This window comes from Coptis chinensis, unplaced genomic scaffold, assembly GCF_015680905.1.
Source record: "Coptis chinensis isolate HL-2020 unplaced genomic scaffold, ASM1568090v1 utg157_pilon_pilon, whole genome shotgun sequence".
Classification (NCBI taxonomy): Eukaryota; Viridiplantae; Streptophyta; class Magnoliopsida; order Ranunculales; family Ranunculaceae; genus Coptis; species Coptis chinensis.
In genome coordinates this window covers 305,486-321,154 of record NW_028238108.1, presented here as the reverse complement: position 1 = coordinate 321,154, position 15,669 = coordinate 305,486, and the positions used below count along the sequence as shown (strand labels likewise).

Sequence of the window (15,669 nt, the reverse complement as noted above, 5' to 3'; positions counted from 1 at the left end):
GTCGAGAAAGGTATATATTTTCATGAAATGTTCATTGATATATTATGGTATTCATGCATGTAAAAACTAAAATACGTTCATACAATCACAAGTATAATATGGATTGCTCTTAATCTCATTGTAATATATGGATTAGTGGATTACTTATGAATGCAATTTTACAACAGTACATTACAGTTTCGTGATAACGTCAGGGCCTGGGCATGAATTGAAGTCATAAATTCGAGCCACTGCAAATGTTTGCCAAGCCACGAACAAACAATTTGCATTTGTTCGCTATAGTAGGGGAGAAACTTCAACCGCCCATCTTGCTAGATAATTTGGAAGCTGAGCTCAAAAGTTTGTCGTTAATCTGGATTAAATGCTGAGCGTCCCAAAATCTCAGCTCAGGTACTTCTTGAACAGTGCTTTAGTAATGGCAAGGGAGTCACCTCGGGCCTGCACTGGGTAAAGCTCTGTGCCTGACTGCCACTTGTTGGAAAATGATATCCACTCTCTTCTCCACTCGTCCAACTTAAAACTTTCATTTCGTTGCACACTTGTCAAGAGATAATGGAAATATGTTGAAGCCCTCGGCAAATAGTATCGTGCTAAGAGTCCACTCCAAAACTTGTTCGCTAGTAAACAAGAAACGAAGATTATAAACAACAGATAAAGACTGACAAATGGAGTCAAGTAACTTAGTCACCCACAAAATAAACAAGTCGAGAGAAATATCACCATAATCGTGGAGCTTGCTCTGCTCAGTTTCTGTATTATCGTACCACATAGTCACTTGCGTCCTTGCGTTCCACTCATACTTAATAAAAAACAAGAAAAAGTCAGACGTGCACTCATTTTTAAAACTTTAAAAATAAGTGTGTAATCATGTGATTGTTACCTGCCTCTTCTCGCTAGGACTTACAGCAAGCCTTTTAGCACTTTCTATCCAAGTTCCCAGTAGAAAATTATTGTCAGTCGCAAGCAGAATGTCGATATCTTTGATCAGCTGAACAAACTTTTGGCTGTGAAGACTTAAGGATTTGGCATCCTTTACTTGGAAAGCTAGCATCGCATCCATATATACATGGTTTGCTAGTTTTGACAGCACTTGTCGAGTTAGGTCAACCAAGTCATATCTGCGATAACACATGCATGATTAGAATTATCTTTTCTGGAGTAGATGTTTCTTCTAATCGAAAAAAGATTGAAGCTTTTTCTTTACAAGTGTTTTACCTATATGTGAGGCTTCCTGCAAGATAATTTCCTGCATCTAGGAATAGCTGTAAAGCAATAATGGCTTCCTCATTTGAGTACCATAAATGTGGCTGAGGCAAATCAGAGGTTGTTTCTCTCAAGAAGAATCTTTTGGTATTATCCTGTTCGAAGAGATTGCCAATGCGGCTACCTTTGGACATAATCGAATGGAAATACAATGATGGATCCCAATCTGGTAATTTTACGATGAAATCTTTGTTGTGGTCCTGCAACAATGAAATATATCTTTTTCATTGATATGTTCATTGCCTTCAAAAGATGCTACACCTGAATGTGATAGATGAACTGTAGCAAAATGCTAAGAGCATGCTCTATCACAAGCTATTAAATAACCATGACTACAATCCTAGCTCCCATCCCACGACAAATGTCTCAAATAAAAATAAAGCCCCAATGTCACCCTGTGTCCAATAACAACAAACAATCCCACCTAGTGACTACGGACTCAAAAAAACACCATCTATAGTCCTAGAACACTTCGGACCACCTAAACGGTAGAGCCTTAATATAGCTAAGCTCTTCCGTGTGACACAACGATAAGACTTTGGACCACCTTTTAACTATTTAAGACTTTGGAACACCATCCTTTTAGTTGTTTCTAGAATATACAAAGTAGTGTTCTTCAGAGGCTGATCCTTAACTTCCTAACATTTAGTGCAGTTTCCAAATAAGTATGACAAAGTTTAATCTCCCAGAGAATCAAGTAAAAAAAGGAAGATTATTTAAAGAACGTACAGCAATTCCATCTGTGCAGTTGTAGATTGTGCGGTGAAGAATTTCCCATGCAGCATCAATTAGATTAATTTCTTTACCGTATCTTCGATAGGAGTATGATTTCAGCCAATCCCTCGAGAAAGGAAAGAGTGGTTAAGCTACAAAAAGACATACATCTAAGTAAGTAGGTTCAATGCATTTAGAGCCAATAGATGTGGCTCTAAGAATTTTGAAACAAGAGACTTTGGGAAAAACGTGTTCTAGGAAAAACTGCAATTTGGTTCAAATACATATGCAAGGCATCATAGGCATTTTGAAAACTTAACACTGAGTGAAGTCAACTGAAGGAATAGACCAGGCACTAAAAAGATTAATTGTGGACCAAGTATATTTAGGCCGTTATTACATGGACCAAAATATTACAATTTCGCCATCTTTTCATGTAAATCCTCTCTGCTTGTGATTATTGAGCCGTGTAGATCCTTAGAAGTGGTACTGTTTTGGCTAAAACAGAGACATGAGAACGTGCTTGACAGCTGTGCAGTCAATTAGATTGTGATTCCCTTCCTGTATAACTCCTTTAACAACTAAGAAGTCAAAAGTCGAAGTTTTCATTAATCTACCTTAAGCTGGACTTTTTCACTACGAAAAGCCATCTCAGACATCAGCTCATAGACTACTGGATTGTGTTCTATTCCCTCCATGCACATGCCAACACCAACCTGCGAGAAAATTAAATAAGAAACCTTTCTCAACTAGTTCCGTTTCTCAAATGAAAATGGCTAGGGTTCACGAAAGCAAGACTTGTTAATGTATGATATTTCGGTTAGAAAAAAAGGGTGTCTCAAATATATGGATGAGGGTGTCTCAAATATATGGATGAGGCGATAGGAAATCAAATAGATGGAGAAGGTGATAGCATTTATAGAGGTGCATATCAAAAATTTCTTGTTTATCATATTTTAAAAGCCTGCCGACTACTTCATTAAGACAATTTTATTTTTTTCAATAAAGCAATAAGACAATAAACTCATATCACATTACACCAAAACACTGACCAGAAAGTAACCACACTAATAGATTTGATTAATTCCTTTTAAAAACGGACTACTAGTCATAATAATAGTCATATCTTTAAATTGTTGCATTAGAGAACAGATTTGAAAGTTCAAACAACATCAAAATGCCCAAATGAATAGAAACAAAAACTTGGAAGAGTATAAAAAGATATCTTATACTGGAAAACACTACAGCTGACCCAGGTGTCTAGAATATGGTTTTCGTGCTGCTGCAGTTAATGATGTCACATTCAGGAGAAACAATGCGATAAAACTATTATACTTCATAGAATATGCAAATTTTAAAATGACATCTATATGATAATATGATATGGAGCAGCACTGTGGTAGCCCACTTTTAGTATATAAAACAAAGATGAGTTGATTATGGAATCAAGTGAGACTGGTCTCCGAATCATTCCAACGCCCACAGACAAGCATATCATACACACCAGAGAATGAGAGGTGCAAAAAATTAAATAAAGCATCACGTACCATGGTGGAATTTTGGCTGATACGAGCATCGACTGGACCTGAAGAAATTACATCAAGTATGCCATACATTTCGATATTCCCACCAAAGTTATGCAAAAGGCACCTGTACATTTTGTGACATTGGAAATACATTTAGTTAGGCTTCTGTTGGTACAGGATTACAGGAGTCATCCAAGACATATATGGGACCTCTAGGTATCGGTTTTGCTTATGTCTATTCCTTCTAGGAATTTATTGACTTCTTAAGTTCTTTTATTCAGGTGCATATGCAATCTCAATTTTTCTTTTTTATTAACAACACAAAGGTTCTGCCTATGGGGAAAAGAAAAAGGAAAAAGAAAGAACACATTAATGAAGGATCAGACCAGAAATTTAGCTACTAAACTGTAAAAGACCAAAATAATAATGATCATTATTATACTTATTACTGTTTCTAAAAACAAATTGAAAAAATTAAAATAAAGCAAGAATTGCAGAATAAACCAAAAAATAATATAAAAAATGCAGCTCGTTAGAGGGAAAATTTACGAGAAACAGAATATCAAATGTAAAATGAGAATACCAGACATAAGGAGTTCCATAAAATTGAGAAGACTCCTCCCATATGGGTTTGACATCAGCAAATAGATCAAGAACTATCATTTTTCCAAATGGAACAGAATGCAGTAGTGCCTGTAGAACCATATTGAATTAATAGCTGGAATGTAACTGATAGAAAATACAACTGGTTGCAATTGCGATTGGATATGCAAGAAGACTCTAATATAATCAATCAAAAGAAAAGCTCTAATATATATTTCTTTCAGAAAAAAGCGTTAATAATTCACCAATTGCAAGTAACAATCTCATGACACAACTTTGAAATCCTTTATGGATAGAAATTGAGAAACAATTGAATAGAGGGACTACTATCCATACCATTTCTTTCTTTCGCATATTGGAAAGCTTATAATGGAGCTATGTGCCATACCAAAAGTACCAAACACTTGAAAAAAGAATAATATGTATATAAGTTTCCTCAAGTTAACAAGTGATTTCTGGGGAAAAGCTTCTTCTTTTTTATTCCCAAGGGGAGAATGTTGCACCAGAAGTTTAGTCCCACATTGGTTGCATTATGTCTAAGACGTGGCTCATGCTATGATTGATCTCTACATGGTATCAAGTACTTTTGGGAGAACCCCACGCTCTTGTAGAAGGTGGTTAAGTATGGACAATATCGGTGGTAGTATGGCTGGTCGCCGTGAGCTGCCGAGGGCAGCTCATCCTAAAGGCAGGAGTGTGATACACCAAGCTTTGCGTTATGCCTAAACGGGCGAAGGTTGCACTAGCAGTTCTCCCAAATTGATGATTGTACAAGAGTTTAACGGAATATTCACGGATTTTCAAGACAACAAACTCGAGAATGAATTCTTTCAAACGGGGGAGATTGATGCATGAGCATTGATGACATCATGCCAATGTCATCCTAATATCAAGATGGATGCCTCCTATTTCTTAATTAGTTATTAGTTTAAGAATTAGTAACATAGTTTCTATTTCATCAGTCTTTATTGGTTTTAGTAATAGGTAATTAGTAAGGTTTCTATTTTGGTTTCCAATTAGAATTAGAAACAAAGATTATTATATTAAGGCATCTAGGCCTTCATTGTTAGATGGTTTTTATTAGATATTAATTCTTTGAGAATTGTTCTTCTAGTTTGAAGGTATAAACCTTAGTTTTAGCGTTTGTTTTATTAATCATAATTGGTGTTTATCCATTGTTGAAGTTTCCGCCAACAAGATACATCACAAATTGGTAAGGGTTCATCCAACAAAAAAATAAGCCATGGAACTGACTGATGTTTTCATTAAGATAGTTGATTCGAGTCTAGAATGTAAAGGTCCTGAAGATAGAATTATTTGGTACTAGTAAACTTCATACTCTCATTTGTGGTGGCTTCCAGAATCCAGAATCCGATGAGAACAACCAACCCTGCAAACCAATGAAATTATCAAACGGTAATAATTGTGTATCATAATCCCACACACTCAATGATACTACACAAGTAACAAGCAGACAATTCATGACAAAGAAAACATGTCTAGAAAGTGCTTCAAGTTCTATTAAAACTCCCATTGTGTCAATATCAGACTGAGTTCATATTTGAGAAGCACAGATAAACGGACTGACTAAAGCAATAGCATAGGTGTTGCCTGATTCAACACTCCAAGCAACCAACAACAACAACAAGAATCAGATCTCCACCAGTCGTGCATCAAAATTCGTTTTGGGGCCTTTTGAAAAAACTAATTAGAAATGATGCTCGATGAGATGATTTGTATTATGTAGGGGTTTAAATCATTTTGTACTACAGGCTTGGATTTTGAGTCTGCTGGTTTAGTGAGTTCTATTTCGCCCCCTCACATGTGGCCTTAATTAGCTTAACACGTGGACAACGTACTTAAGTATGTGGAATAAACGGGCCCGTTGGGCAAAACCAAAAGCCAGCTCTGATGCCATCTTAAACATTGAAGCATCCACTTCAAAACCAATTGGCAATGAGTGGAGAGACCCAGGAACTTATAATGTATATTGCAAGGCTATCATGTGGGACCATACTAGGCATCTCAACAGATTTGAACTGGAACTTCTTTGGTGGAGTGGTAGTTGAGGTGTCCTGGAGGGACAGTTGTGGTCTCTAGTTTATCAGTCCTACTAGATCAACTCTAGGATTTTATCTTTTTTCAATTACTACTATTACTAACAAAAACACCAAAATTGGCAAACAAGTTGGCAGAAAACCCATATAGAACATAAAAACAAAAACACAACAATATTTATTATAACAACCAACTTAAAACAAGCAGGATCAACCCAGAGTTAAAAGAATTTATATGCAGCATGAATGGACTCCCATCTTTATAGTGCCTTGGCTAGAAAAAAATGCAATCTCATTGATTGCGCATTCTTTGTCATATGAGGTCACAAGGTCTTTCTAATATGTCATATAAGGTATGTTGGACAAAGATATAATCATCACATATAAAGATAGAGCATTCAAGCAGCAGCGGCAGGGAGAGAGAGAGAGAGAGCTGGGTAACATACTTGCATTAGCCAGACAGCATTCTTATTACTGTAGGACATTGCCTTGTAAACAGCAGCTCCAAGTAAAGAGATATAAGCTGGGTCACTTGTTGGCGGGGCATTTTCATTAAAAGTGTCACTACAATGAACATGATGAGAAGTAACTTATAATTCAGGTAAGCGAGATGTATTAAGCAAGAAGTAACAAATAAAATAGATATTTAGTTTTTAAATTTTTTTTGTAGAAAACAGCATATGATCCTCACTCATGAAATACTCTTTTTTTAACACAACGAGTTAAGTAACATAGTTTCAAAAGCTCATCCTTAAAGTGATCAAAGACTCCAGAAATATCAATAATGAATAACAGATGAGATAAAAAAAAAAAGTTACCAGTTGTATATGTCAGTTACATCTCCATATTCTGCAAAGAAAATAAAGCAAGTTCATGTAAAAACAATGTCAATGGGTCAATCAATGCCAGAGGAGATGAAACACCACAAAACTTATATCTTTTTATCCAAACTAAGACTTTGAAACACAAACACTCAGTAAGATACTCTAATCTTCAGAAGTACAGCCATCAGCCCATCATCCTTTCTCTTCCTATGTAATGTCAATTGTTGACAATTGACCGTGTTGCTGGTCAATACGGGCTGCACTTAACTGTCTCTAGGCCATGTCAGTTGATCCCATGCCTATTTAGTTAGGGAGGCATACATCACAAGATTATGTAAAGACTCTGAATTCGATCCACACAAAGCAAATTCTGCAGGTATCTCCATGTCTATGCACTCAGAGCCAATGATTTAACGATCTTAATAAGGTGTTTTCATAGTATAGATAAATTTGATAGGTAATGGAACAACGTCATATGATGAATGTAATACAACAAGATGTGCACCTTTCAATTGTTGCTTAATAAAAGCATCCCCAATTTCAACAAATAGGGGATCTGATGGATCGAGAAGGTACGTACAGCACCAACGAGGATTACCGTCAACAGTGTTCCTAGAGCAGGGAGAAGTGATTTTAGCCAATAAATATTTTGGACTATGATGATCGGAAAAATATAAATATAGTTGGCGGAAGAAATAGATAATAGGTAAAACACAAAAACCTCATCAATTTATCAACATAGACCACAACCATTACATAAGATTTTAATGAATTATGATACTGTTGAGATTATTCACCCATTTGTAGGTGTGTCCTACCTCTGTGTCTCTGTGTGTGTGTGTGTGTGTGTGTGGGGGGGGGATAGGCAAGAAGATTACGTAACTGTTTTGTTACAATCTGACAAAAACAAAATCAATACGTCGTTATGAGTTTGTAAACCATGATAAATATAAAAAAGATTGTAACAACCAAACTTCGTCACGGATTATCACGTTAGCAGAAAGTAAACACATTAAAATATTACCATTCTCCAAGTCTAGTTATATTGGCTGAAGGAAATTTCTTTTTGAGGGCCACTGGAACGTTCCCAGAGAATGATGGCAGCACTGAACAGAAAAAACAGAACATCAATAGAATTATTTCGTTGCAAACATATTAGACAAACTCAGATATTGAAAAGAGAAACTGACACAAAAAGTAAGTAAAGTAAATCAATAATTATGTTCACAAAATACTATAAAGTATCATGACAGATTTCTCAGCTCAACTAACAACAACGCGGTTATGGTACATAGTTTAGACTCTAGAACATTCTTTACATGCAGGGAAGTGTGATGAACTGCTGATATTCTCACAGGAGCTATGAACCTCCTTTTTTTAAGGCAAAATCAATAATAAGATTACGTTTTGGCAGGTATATACGTTGCACAAGTTACTTCTTCTTTTTCTTTACCTTGCACAAGTTTAGTAGACGATAGGGAGAATTTGGAGTGATTATCAACAAAATATGCAATATAATTAGTTTCAAATCTAGTGTTTTATAACGTTCCAAACTTACCATTTTACAGTGTTCCCACAATAGTTTCATCCCTTCCACAGAACCTTAACATGCCCATACTTTGCACCATCGAAAATATGTCCATAGAACCTCAATTGTACTGTAGATTTTTCTGTTTTTTGTGTTGGAGCTAAGGGGTAACCTAAATTTAGCATCTTGTTAAGATGGGTTAGTTATTTTCTAATGGGATTGCTTTCTACATATTAATGAGATATCTCTTTTACAGTTAAAAAAAAAAACTTAAACACACCTCGTCATTGAAATTTTCTACATATGCTTCATTGTAGTTTCAATCACAACTTCTTTGTCATGAACTTGTGTACAAATAAGATGGCATCAAAATCGTAAGATCACTTCAAGAGCAAACCAAAGCTTTACCTGGAGTCATGCCAAGCTCTATCATACGAGATAGAATAAGTTTCTGAAGAGCCAACTGTTGATTCAACCAACTTTGTTCAAGAGGTCCGCCCCATCTGTGTTTAGGACAAATATTGGAGTCTTTCAATAAATCTGAAAAGGCAAATGGTGACATGCATAGTTGTCAAATTATCATATATCGTTTTCCATTTTTTGCATATCGTATCGTGTATCATAAGATACGGTATTTTTAAAATTAATTACAAAAAATATGTATATATGAGTTATTTGAATATATATATACCATAAATTCATACTTTGCAGGAAAGGGTATTATTAAGAATTGAAGAGTGAAGACTCGTGATTATAGTTTTATATGTGTTTGTCCATGTGTATGTAAGTTTTGTACAAAAATAATCTTATCACACACAATACTACTAGTGTATGGTACAAAATGTCATCATTTTCAACCACTAGGCCCAAATTAGTATTAAACATAAAGGGATTGGCTGGATAGGCTAGATGTTAGATGAGTAAGCTAGTTGTTGCTTTTGCATTACAGTTGTTGTTTATCATATCCTAAAAGCTTAGATGGCTTTCTACGGCTTAGAAAGGAGAAGAAAAAACTAAATAAATCTTAAAAACTCGTTTTCGGATAAAATTTTTTAATAGTTCATGTGTTTGAAGTGTATCATTTCGATCTGAAATGTATCATGCATCGTATCGCACGATATGCTCCCTACATAAGACTTTTCGATACACTAGTATGATATTATTGATTTTGCGTTCGATACGATCCGTATCGTGATCGTCGTGTATCGTACGATATTGATAACTATGGTGACATGTACCCAGTTACCCGCCAAATGTGTAACTTCTACCACAAGAATTTCTTTAGTTAATCTTATAACGAAAACACACACAGCTATAGAAATATCTGAAGAATTCTTTATATTTCAAATTTTACTTTTTTCTATTTTGTATAATAATACAATGTCACAAACAATTTTACCAAACATAGTTTAAAATCAGAAGATATAATATAGCATAAGGATTTACAATATGGTTTGTAACTTAAAAAAATAAGTCAGTGGGACCTAACTTTCACTAACCCATGTAAATTTCCCATTCGAGCCCAAGCAAGGAAAGCAGGTCCGCCAAAGAAGCCATCCAAATCTTCTTTGCTAGTATAGAAACTCTGTCACCAAACACAATAATCAAATACCAAAATGTCAGCTTCTTCTTTTTCTCGTTCTCTTATCTTTTTTTTTCTAAGAAAAAAATTAATTAATAAAAAACATATGTAAAGGAAAAGATTTCCTAACAAAAGGTGAAACTGAGACAGAAAAATATTTCAACACAACATAGGAACACATTGGGATCAGTATGTTAAGTCCCAAAAGAAACCAAACTTCACGGTGTAATTTCACTAATTTGAGTCATTTAATTTACAAACATTAGCAAAAGTCAAGCTATATGTGTCGAGATTCCATACAACACATAATTCTCTTCTCAACCCATGCAATCAAGCTATATAGTTTATAAAACCGGCAAATAGTAGATAAAATAGAATGAAAACAAAGACTGTGAATAACCATATCACCTTAAAAACTTTTTGCCATACGGCCTCTTGTCCTGTAAAGGCCAGGGGCAAGTTAATTCCCTGAAGAGCCATCCAGTCTATCTCTTTCTCCCACCTTTCCCAATCCCACCAAACATACGAATCTGGAAAAATGTAAGTTTAGTGCTGATATTTTTCTAAAATAATCGAAGTGGTGAATTTGAAAGAAGTGAGATAACTATGTTACTTATTTGCATGATGTTCTTTTTTTTAAAAAAAATTGCAAAGCACAGAGAAAAGTAATTATTTCTAAGACCTGTATGATACATTAATATATCGATTCATTTCAAAGAAATTGGAAGCCATGTGAAAACTTTATATGACTCACCTTTGAAGGTCTGGGGTGAAGATTGTAAGATAACAACTGCAGATCTCGATGGATTCCAAAAGGATCAACGTCTAGTAACTTACTTATTCAAATTAAGTTGACTTTGCTACCAATAGATGTTTTCCCCTAAAGAGGGTTTTTCATGTAAATTGCATCTTCTCTCTTTTCAATTTGTCATAATTGAATTGCGAAGTCATAGGATTCTTAGTTTGTCATATAAACTCTAAGATGAATGTCTCTCTAGTCTGTACGAGCTGATTTTGGTCAATTCTCAAAGAAAAATAAAAATTAGTACAGTTTTGATGAAAAATCCCCCTTCCTACCCCATTCAATGAATACATCTTGCAAAATTCCAATATCGACCATTTGTCTTCCAGACTTTCCCTATATGGGTCAAACTATTTTCAAATAATGATATCTGTCTCTACTGACTATGGTGGAGTAACTCTCATAAGAGGTTGGATTTTCTAGACATAGTTTGTTTTAACGAAATAGAAAACCAATCAATCTGAAAACAAAAAGAAGAACACAGTCAATACTTACAACTAGAAGTGACAACGTTTTGGTAATAATTCCAGGGGACTGGACGCTGAATCATCACCCCCTCATCTTTTACAACTGGTAGTGATCCAGGGCTTGGAATGGACGACAACTGAACACCACCAGTTTTGTCCCACGAAATATGAGCACCGCACCAATACTTCAAATACCAATGGAGACCAGACGCAATTTCAACTGCTGTGGTGCCCTTGATCCTGTTGGAAGTTATAAAATCAGAAAATGCTATTAAACACCTCACCAAGAACCAAAAAAAAAATGAAGTATCACTAGCCTATGACCAATAAAATAACATAAGAGAGTCAAAAGCACTTCCAGGAAGGGAAACCAGAATAAAGAAACAGCAGATCCATGAATCCATATTGATCAAGTAGAGCATCTAATTAAATTAAATTTCTCTTGAGGATACAAAAATGAATCCACATTCTAAAGTTTCCATGGCCCTATACTCGATGACAGGTTGTCGAAAAGTAGATGAAGTAACATTACATAGAAATCATATATCAGTCCATTCAAAAACTTTTAACCCTGCCTAATGTAGCCTCATTCTATCGGTGAAGAGTATTAAATCTAAGTACCAATTTTGATGGGGATACAAATTTGTGTGGGGTTGATCTATATAATTAGGAGATCATATCCACCACATGCAGAGGTAAGGCTCATACATTCGCACTTGGGGAAGCTTTGTGCACTGCGCTAGCCCTTCTATACATATTATTACTAAAACATTGGGAAGCACTGATTCGAATCAGGCATAGATGTTAGAGTCTCGAGCAGTTAGTTCAACTTTCTAGTTCTACTAGGTAGAGAAGGAAACGGGAACAATGCAATACAATGTATGCAGAGTTGTGTACTTCTAAGGAAGAGCAGGGCATTCCAATGGAAGTGTCTCAAATGTTAGAAATTCTTCACCCTATCAGAAAAAATAATATTTATCAGTGCGCACACACAAGAATTTCTTAATCTTTTAGGAAAAAAATAAATAAATTCTGCGTACATTATCTCTTTTCCTTGCTTGTTTCCTGAATCGACATTGCTAATCCAAAAGCAACTGTATCCACCACAAACATCCTGAAATATCAAACTAAAGATAATAAGCATAAAATTCATCAATCAAGCTAATGTGAAAAAAGGTCTGTAGTTTATTCACATACATACAAATTCTTGGACTGCCAACTTGACTCGACTTTTCTGTATCTTAACAACCCAAATGACAAAATTTCAAAATAAATATATAAAGAATATAAAAATTTTCTTTCAGTAAGAAGTAGCATCGAATTTATCAAACCGATATTCTTAACATAAGTTGACCATTAAGGCCAGCTTGGCAGCTGACTTCACATAATCGTATAAATTGCTAATCTTTTACTTCGATAAACAAATCTCACTAATAAAATCAAAATAAAAACTTCCTCTATGCATACAACATAATAACAAACCAATACTAAATAAAGAGATATATGGGTAATTCCTCAAGAACATAATAATGAAGGGGGCATTCCTCAATCTATCTCATTATTCAGTGTGTTCTTTAGTTTATAGAATTATAGTACTTATCATAGTTTAAGATGAAATGACTAGAATGAAAGCAAAGATGGTGTGAAAATATTGTACCTTGGGAATAATTTTGAAGTCAAAGCTGGAAACATGAGTAGGCAATAATCTCTTTAAAACTCCTATAGCTGCAGCTTCTTGTACAGATGAAGTAGCTTTCTTACTGTCAAGTCTAGTGGATATAACTTCCATTGCTTCATTCACTTGAGAAGTAGTAGTAGTAGTAGTTGGGAATGCTAGTAAGAGAAGAAACGCAAGAAACTGCACTGCTTTAAAATTTGACATCTTCTTTCTCTTTCAGTTCAGTGAGTGAGTGAGTGAGTGAGAGAGAGAGTGAAGTTATTTGAGGTTGGAGAATCTTTTTGCTTACTGAAGAGAATGAAAAGGGAATCCAAGTACTCAACAAGTATCTTTATAGCCCGGTCGAGTTATTGGATCATATGTCGGTATATACGATTTATTCTGATTTATCAGTATTTCCCACTTCCTTATGTTTCGTGGCATTTACAATGGCCATGATTTATAATACTGACCATCAGACAAGTTAAAAACCGAAGTCCAGTTTAGTTTACCGAAAAATAATATTAACTGCCGGATTTCGAGTTGATAGTTTTGGCACATACGGAAAAGAGGTTGATATGGGATTGGTTTTCTCGCAAAGATATAGGTTCAACTATTTAACATGGGGGCAGAAAACAATTGGCATTACCACATAACTAACATTTTTATATACATATCCCAATAACCACCAAATTATTTGGGAGATGTCTAATAGAACTATAATAAATAAATAAATAACAAACGAAATTGAAAGCTCTAATTGAAGACCCAAAATTTATCAAATCTTTGATTTTTTAAAAAATAGCGAGAATTGATTAAGTAAGACAAATCTTAGTGTTGAATGCATAGATGATAGCCCATTTCAATTTGATTAAGCACAAATGTTATTAAAGTAAAATTAAAAAGAGATCACATATGATAATCTAGTTGAAATCATAAACAATTTAATCTAGTTTTTTTTTTTTTTTTTTGGTGAACCAATTAATTTAGATGAAGCATGGTAATAGCATAAAACTTCAAACCTAAAATTCGAGTTGTTGAAAAAAATTAGAAATCGCATGTTAAGTCTGACTTCTTTGAGGGTCTAAAAGGTTTGTAATCTAAAAAGTTTATTTTCTTTAAAATTTCAAGATTATTAATTTGTGGTATATGGTTATTAGAATTTACTATATTTTTTTGTAAAAGAATGTTGTAAAATTTATTGTGCAAAAAGGATTAAATATAAATCAAGTTGGTTGTTGTCTTTCATCATAGTTAGGATTTTTCTTTTTAAGAACTAAATAGAACATATAATGGAATTGTAAGAGGAAAATAAACAAGAAAAAAATCTCACCAAAAACAATCCTCCTAAAAAACAAAAAACAAAAAAAAAAAAACAAAATGGGACATTCCCATTATTGGTTGTTGGGTATCTACAGTTTCTGCATGTTTCATCAAACACTAACTAGATTGACCATTTAAATCCCAACTGTAATCATGGCAAAATCTATTGAAACTATTTATTTATATTCTCACATGGATTGTGGGTTTGGATGTGTCTTATAGTTTTTCAAACCACTTGTGATTTTCTTCTTGCAAATATCGCATTTCCATACTTATACTTGCTTGTTGTCTTTATTTTATGTTTTCGTGAGTTTATGGTGGTTTTACCATTCGCTATGCTTAGTGTACCAATCTTTTATTGGATTTTTTTATCAAACTCTCCTCTCTTCTTTTTACAATTTTTTATTTTTTTTATTCTATTTATTTCTTAAAAAGTAAAATCCTAAGTATGATGAATGAGAACAACCATTTGATTTTATATTTAATCCGATTCACACAATAAATCAGATCTTTAAATATACGAGGTTGTCTTTTACATGAAAGTATAGCCATACTCCAATGGGCATATACTACAAACTAATGATTTTGGATTTTAAAAAAGATACGCTTTTTCTAATAACATTCAGGACCATGATTCGCAAGCTCTTCCGCGGTGAACTTCACCATTTCTAGTGAGAAACGGAAACCCTAGAAATGGTGAAGTTCACGCGGAAGAGCTTCGGCAAATCATCTGAAGGATAACATTATCCGTAATATCTGTGTCATAGCACATGTTGATCATAGACAATCAACATTTCAGTGTGCTCATGATTATTAATGCGCACAAATTCATGGCCAGTTAGCGTAGCCAGATAACGAACCTGTTACACTCACATGAGTATTATCTTTCAGGTCCATGATATTATATTGGCATGCATCTTAAATGCCCCGTTTTTTTAATCCCTAAGAGCACTAAGAGCCAAAGGATAACTTTTGTATTGAAAATTTGAAATTACCTAAAAGATTCAGTTTATCAACAAAAACTTGGAGACTTTTGTTGAGCAAGTAGATGAAAAGGAAAACAGATATAGGAATGATATCAGTTATAATGAAGAAAAACGTGTGAATTTACGGTACAAAATATTAACAAAGAGAAACAAAGGTTTCTCAGAAAAATTTATAGGTATCACACTCGTATAAAATGACTTTGAGATATTAACTTATTAAGTCCACGCGCGATGCTTCAGGTTTTTCCCCAACAGCATTATACTGTTTCCACATGAGTAGTCGAAGGTGAAAGCAAGGTGCATGATCAATTCCATCAATCCATGTCATGGAGATCAG

General features: G+C 34.4%; 1 protein-coding gene across 1 annotated transcript; it reads right to left on the bottom strand.

The window, feature by feature from the left end:
* Positions 1–79: 79 nt before the first annotated feature.
* On the bottom strand, positions 80–13,353 carry LOC147473963 (alpha-N-acetylglucosaminidase-like). The gene is made up of 19 exons (XM_086586825.1): positions 13,024–13,353; positions 12,407–12,480; positions 11,395–11,606; positions 10,506–10,627; positions 10,015–10,100; positions 8,924–9,018; positions 8,012–8,093; positions 7,493–7,599; positions 6,982–7,012; positions 6,610–6,727; positions 5,446–5,496; positions 4,087–4,196; positions 3,525–3,627; positions 2,596–2,693; positions 1,993–2,104; positions 1,216–1,463; positions 881–1,118; positions 721–799; positions 80–617 (listed from the first exon to the last, which is right to left on the bottom strand). Exons 1-19 carry the CDS (start codon positions 13,246–13,248, stop codon positions 382–384), a joined length of 2,427 nt encoding a protein of 808 aa, XP_086442951.1. The 5' UTR covers positions 13,249–13,353; the 3' UTR covers positions 80–381.
* Positions 13,354–15,669: the final 2,316 nt, after the last annotated feature.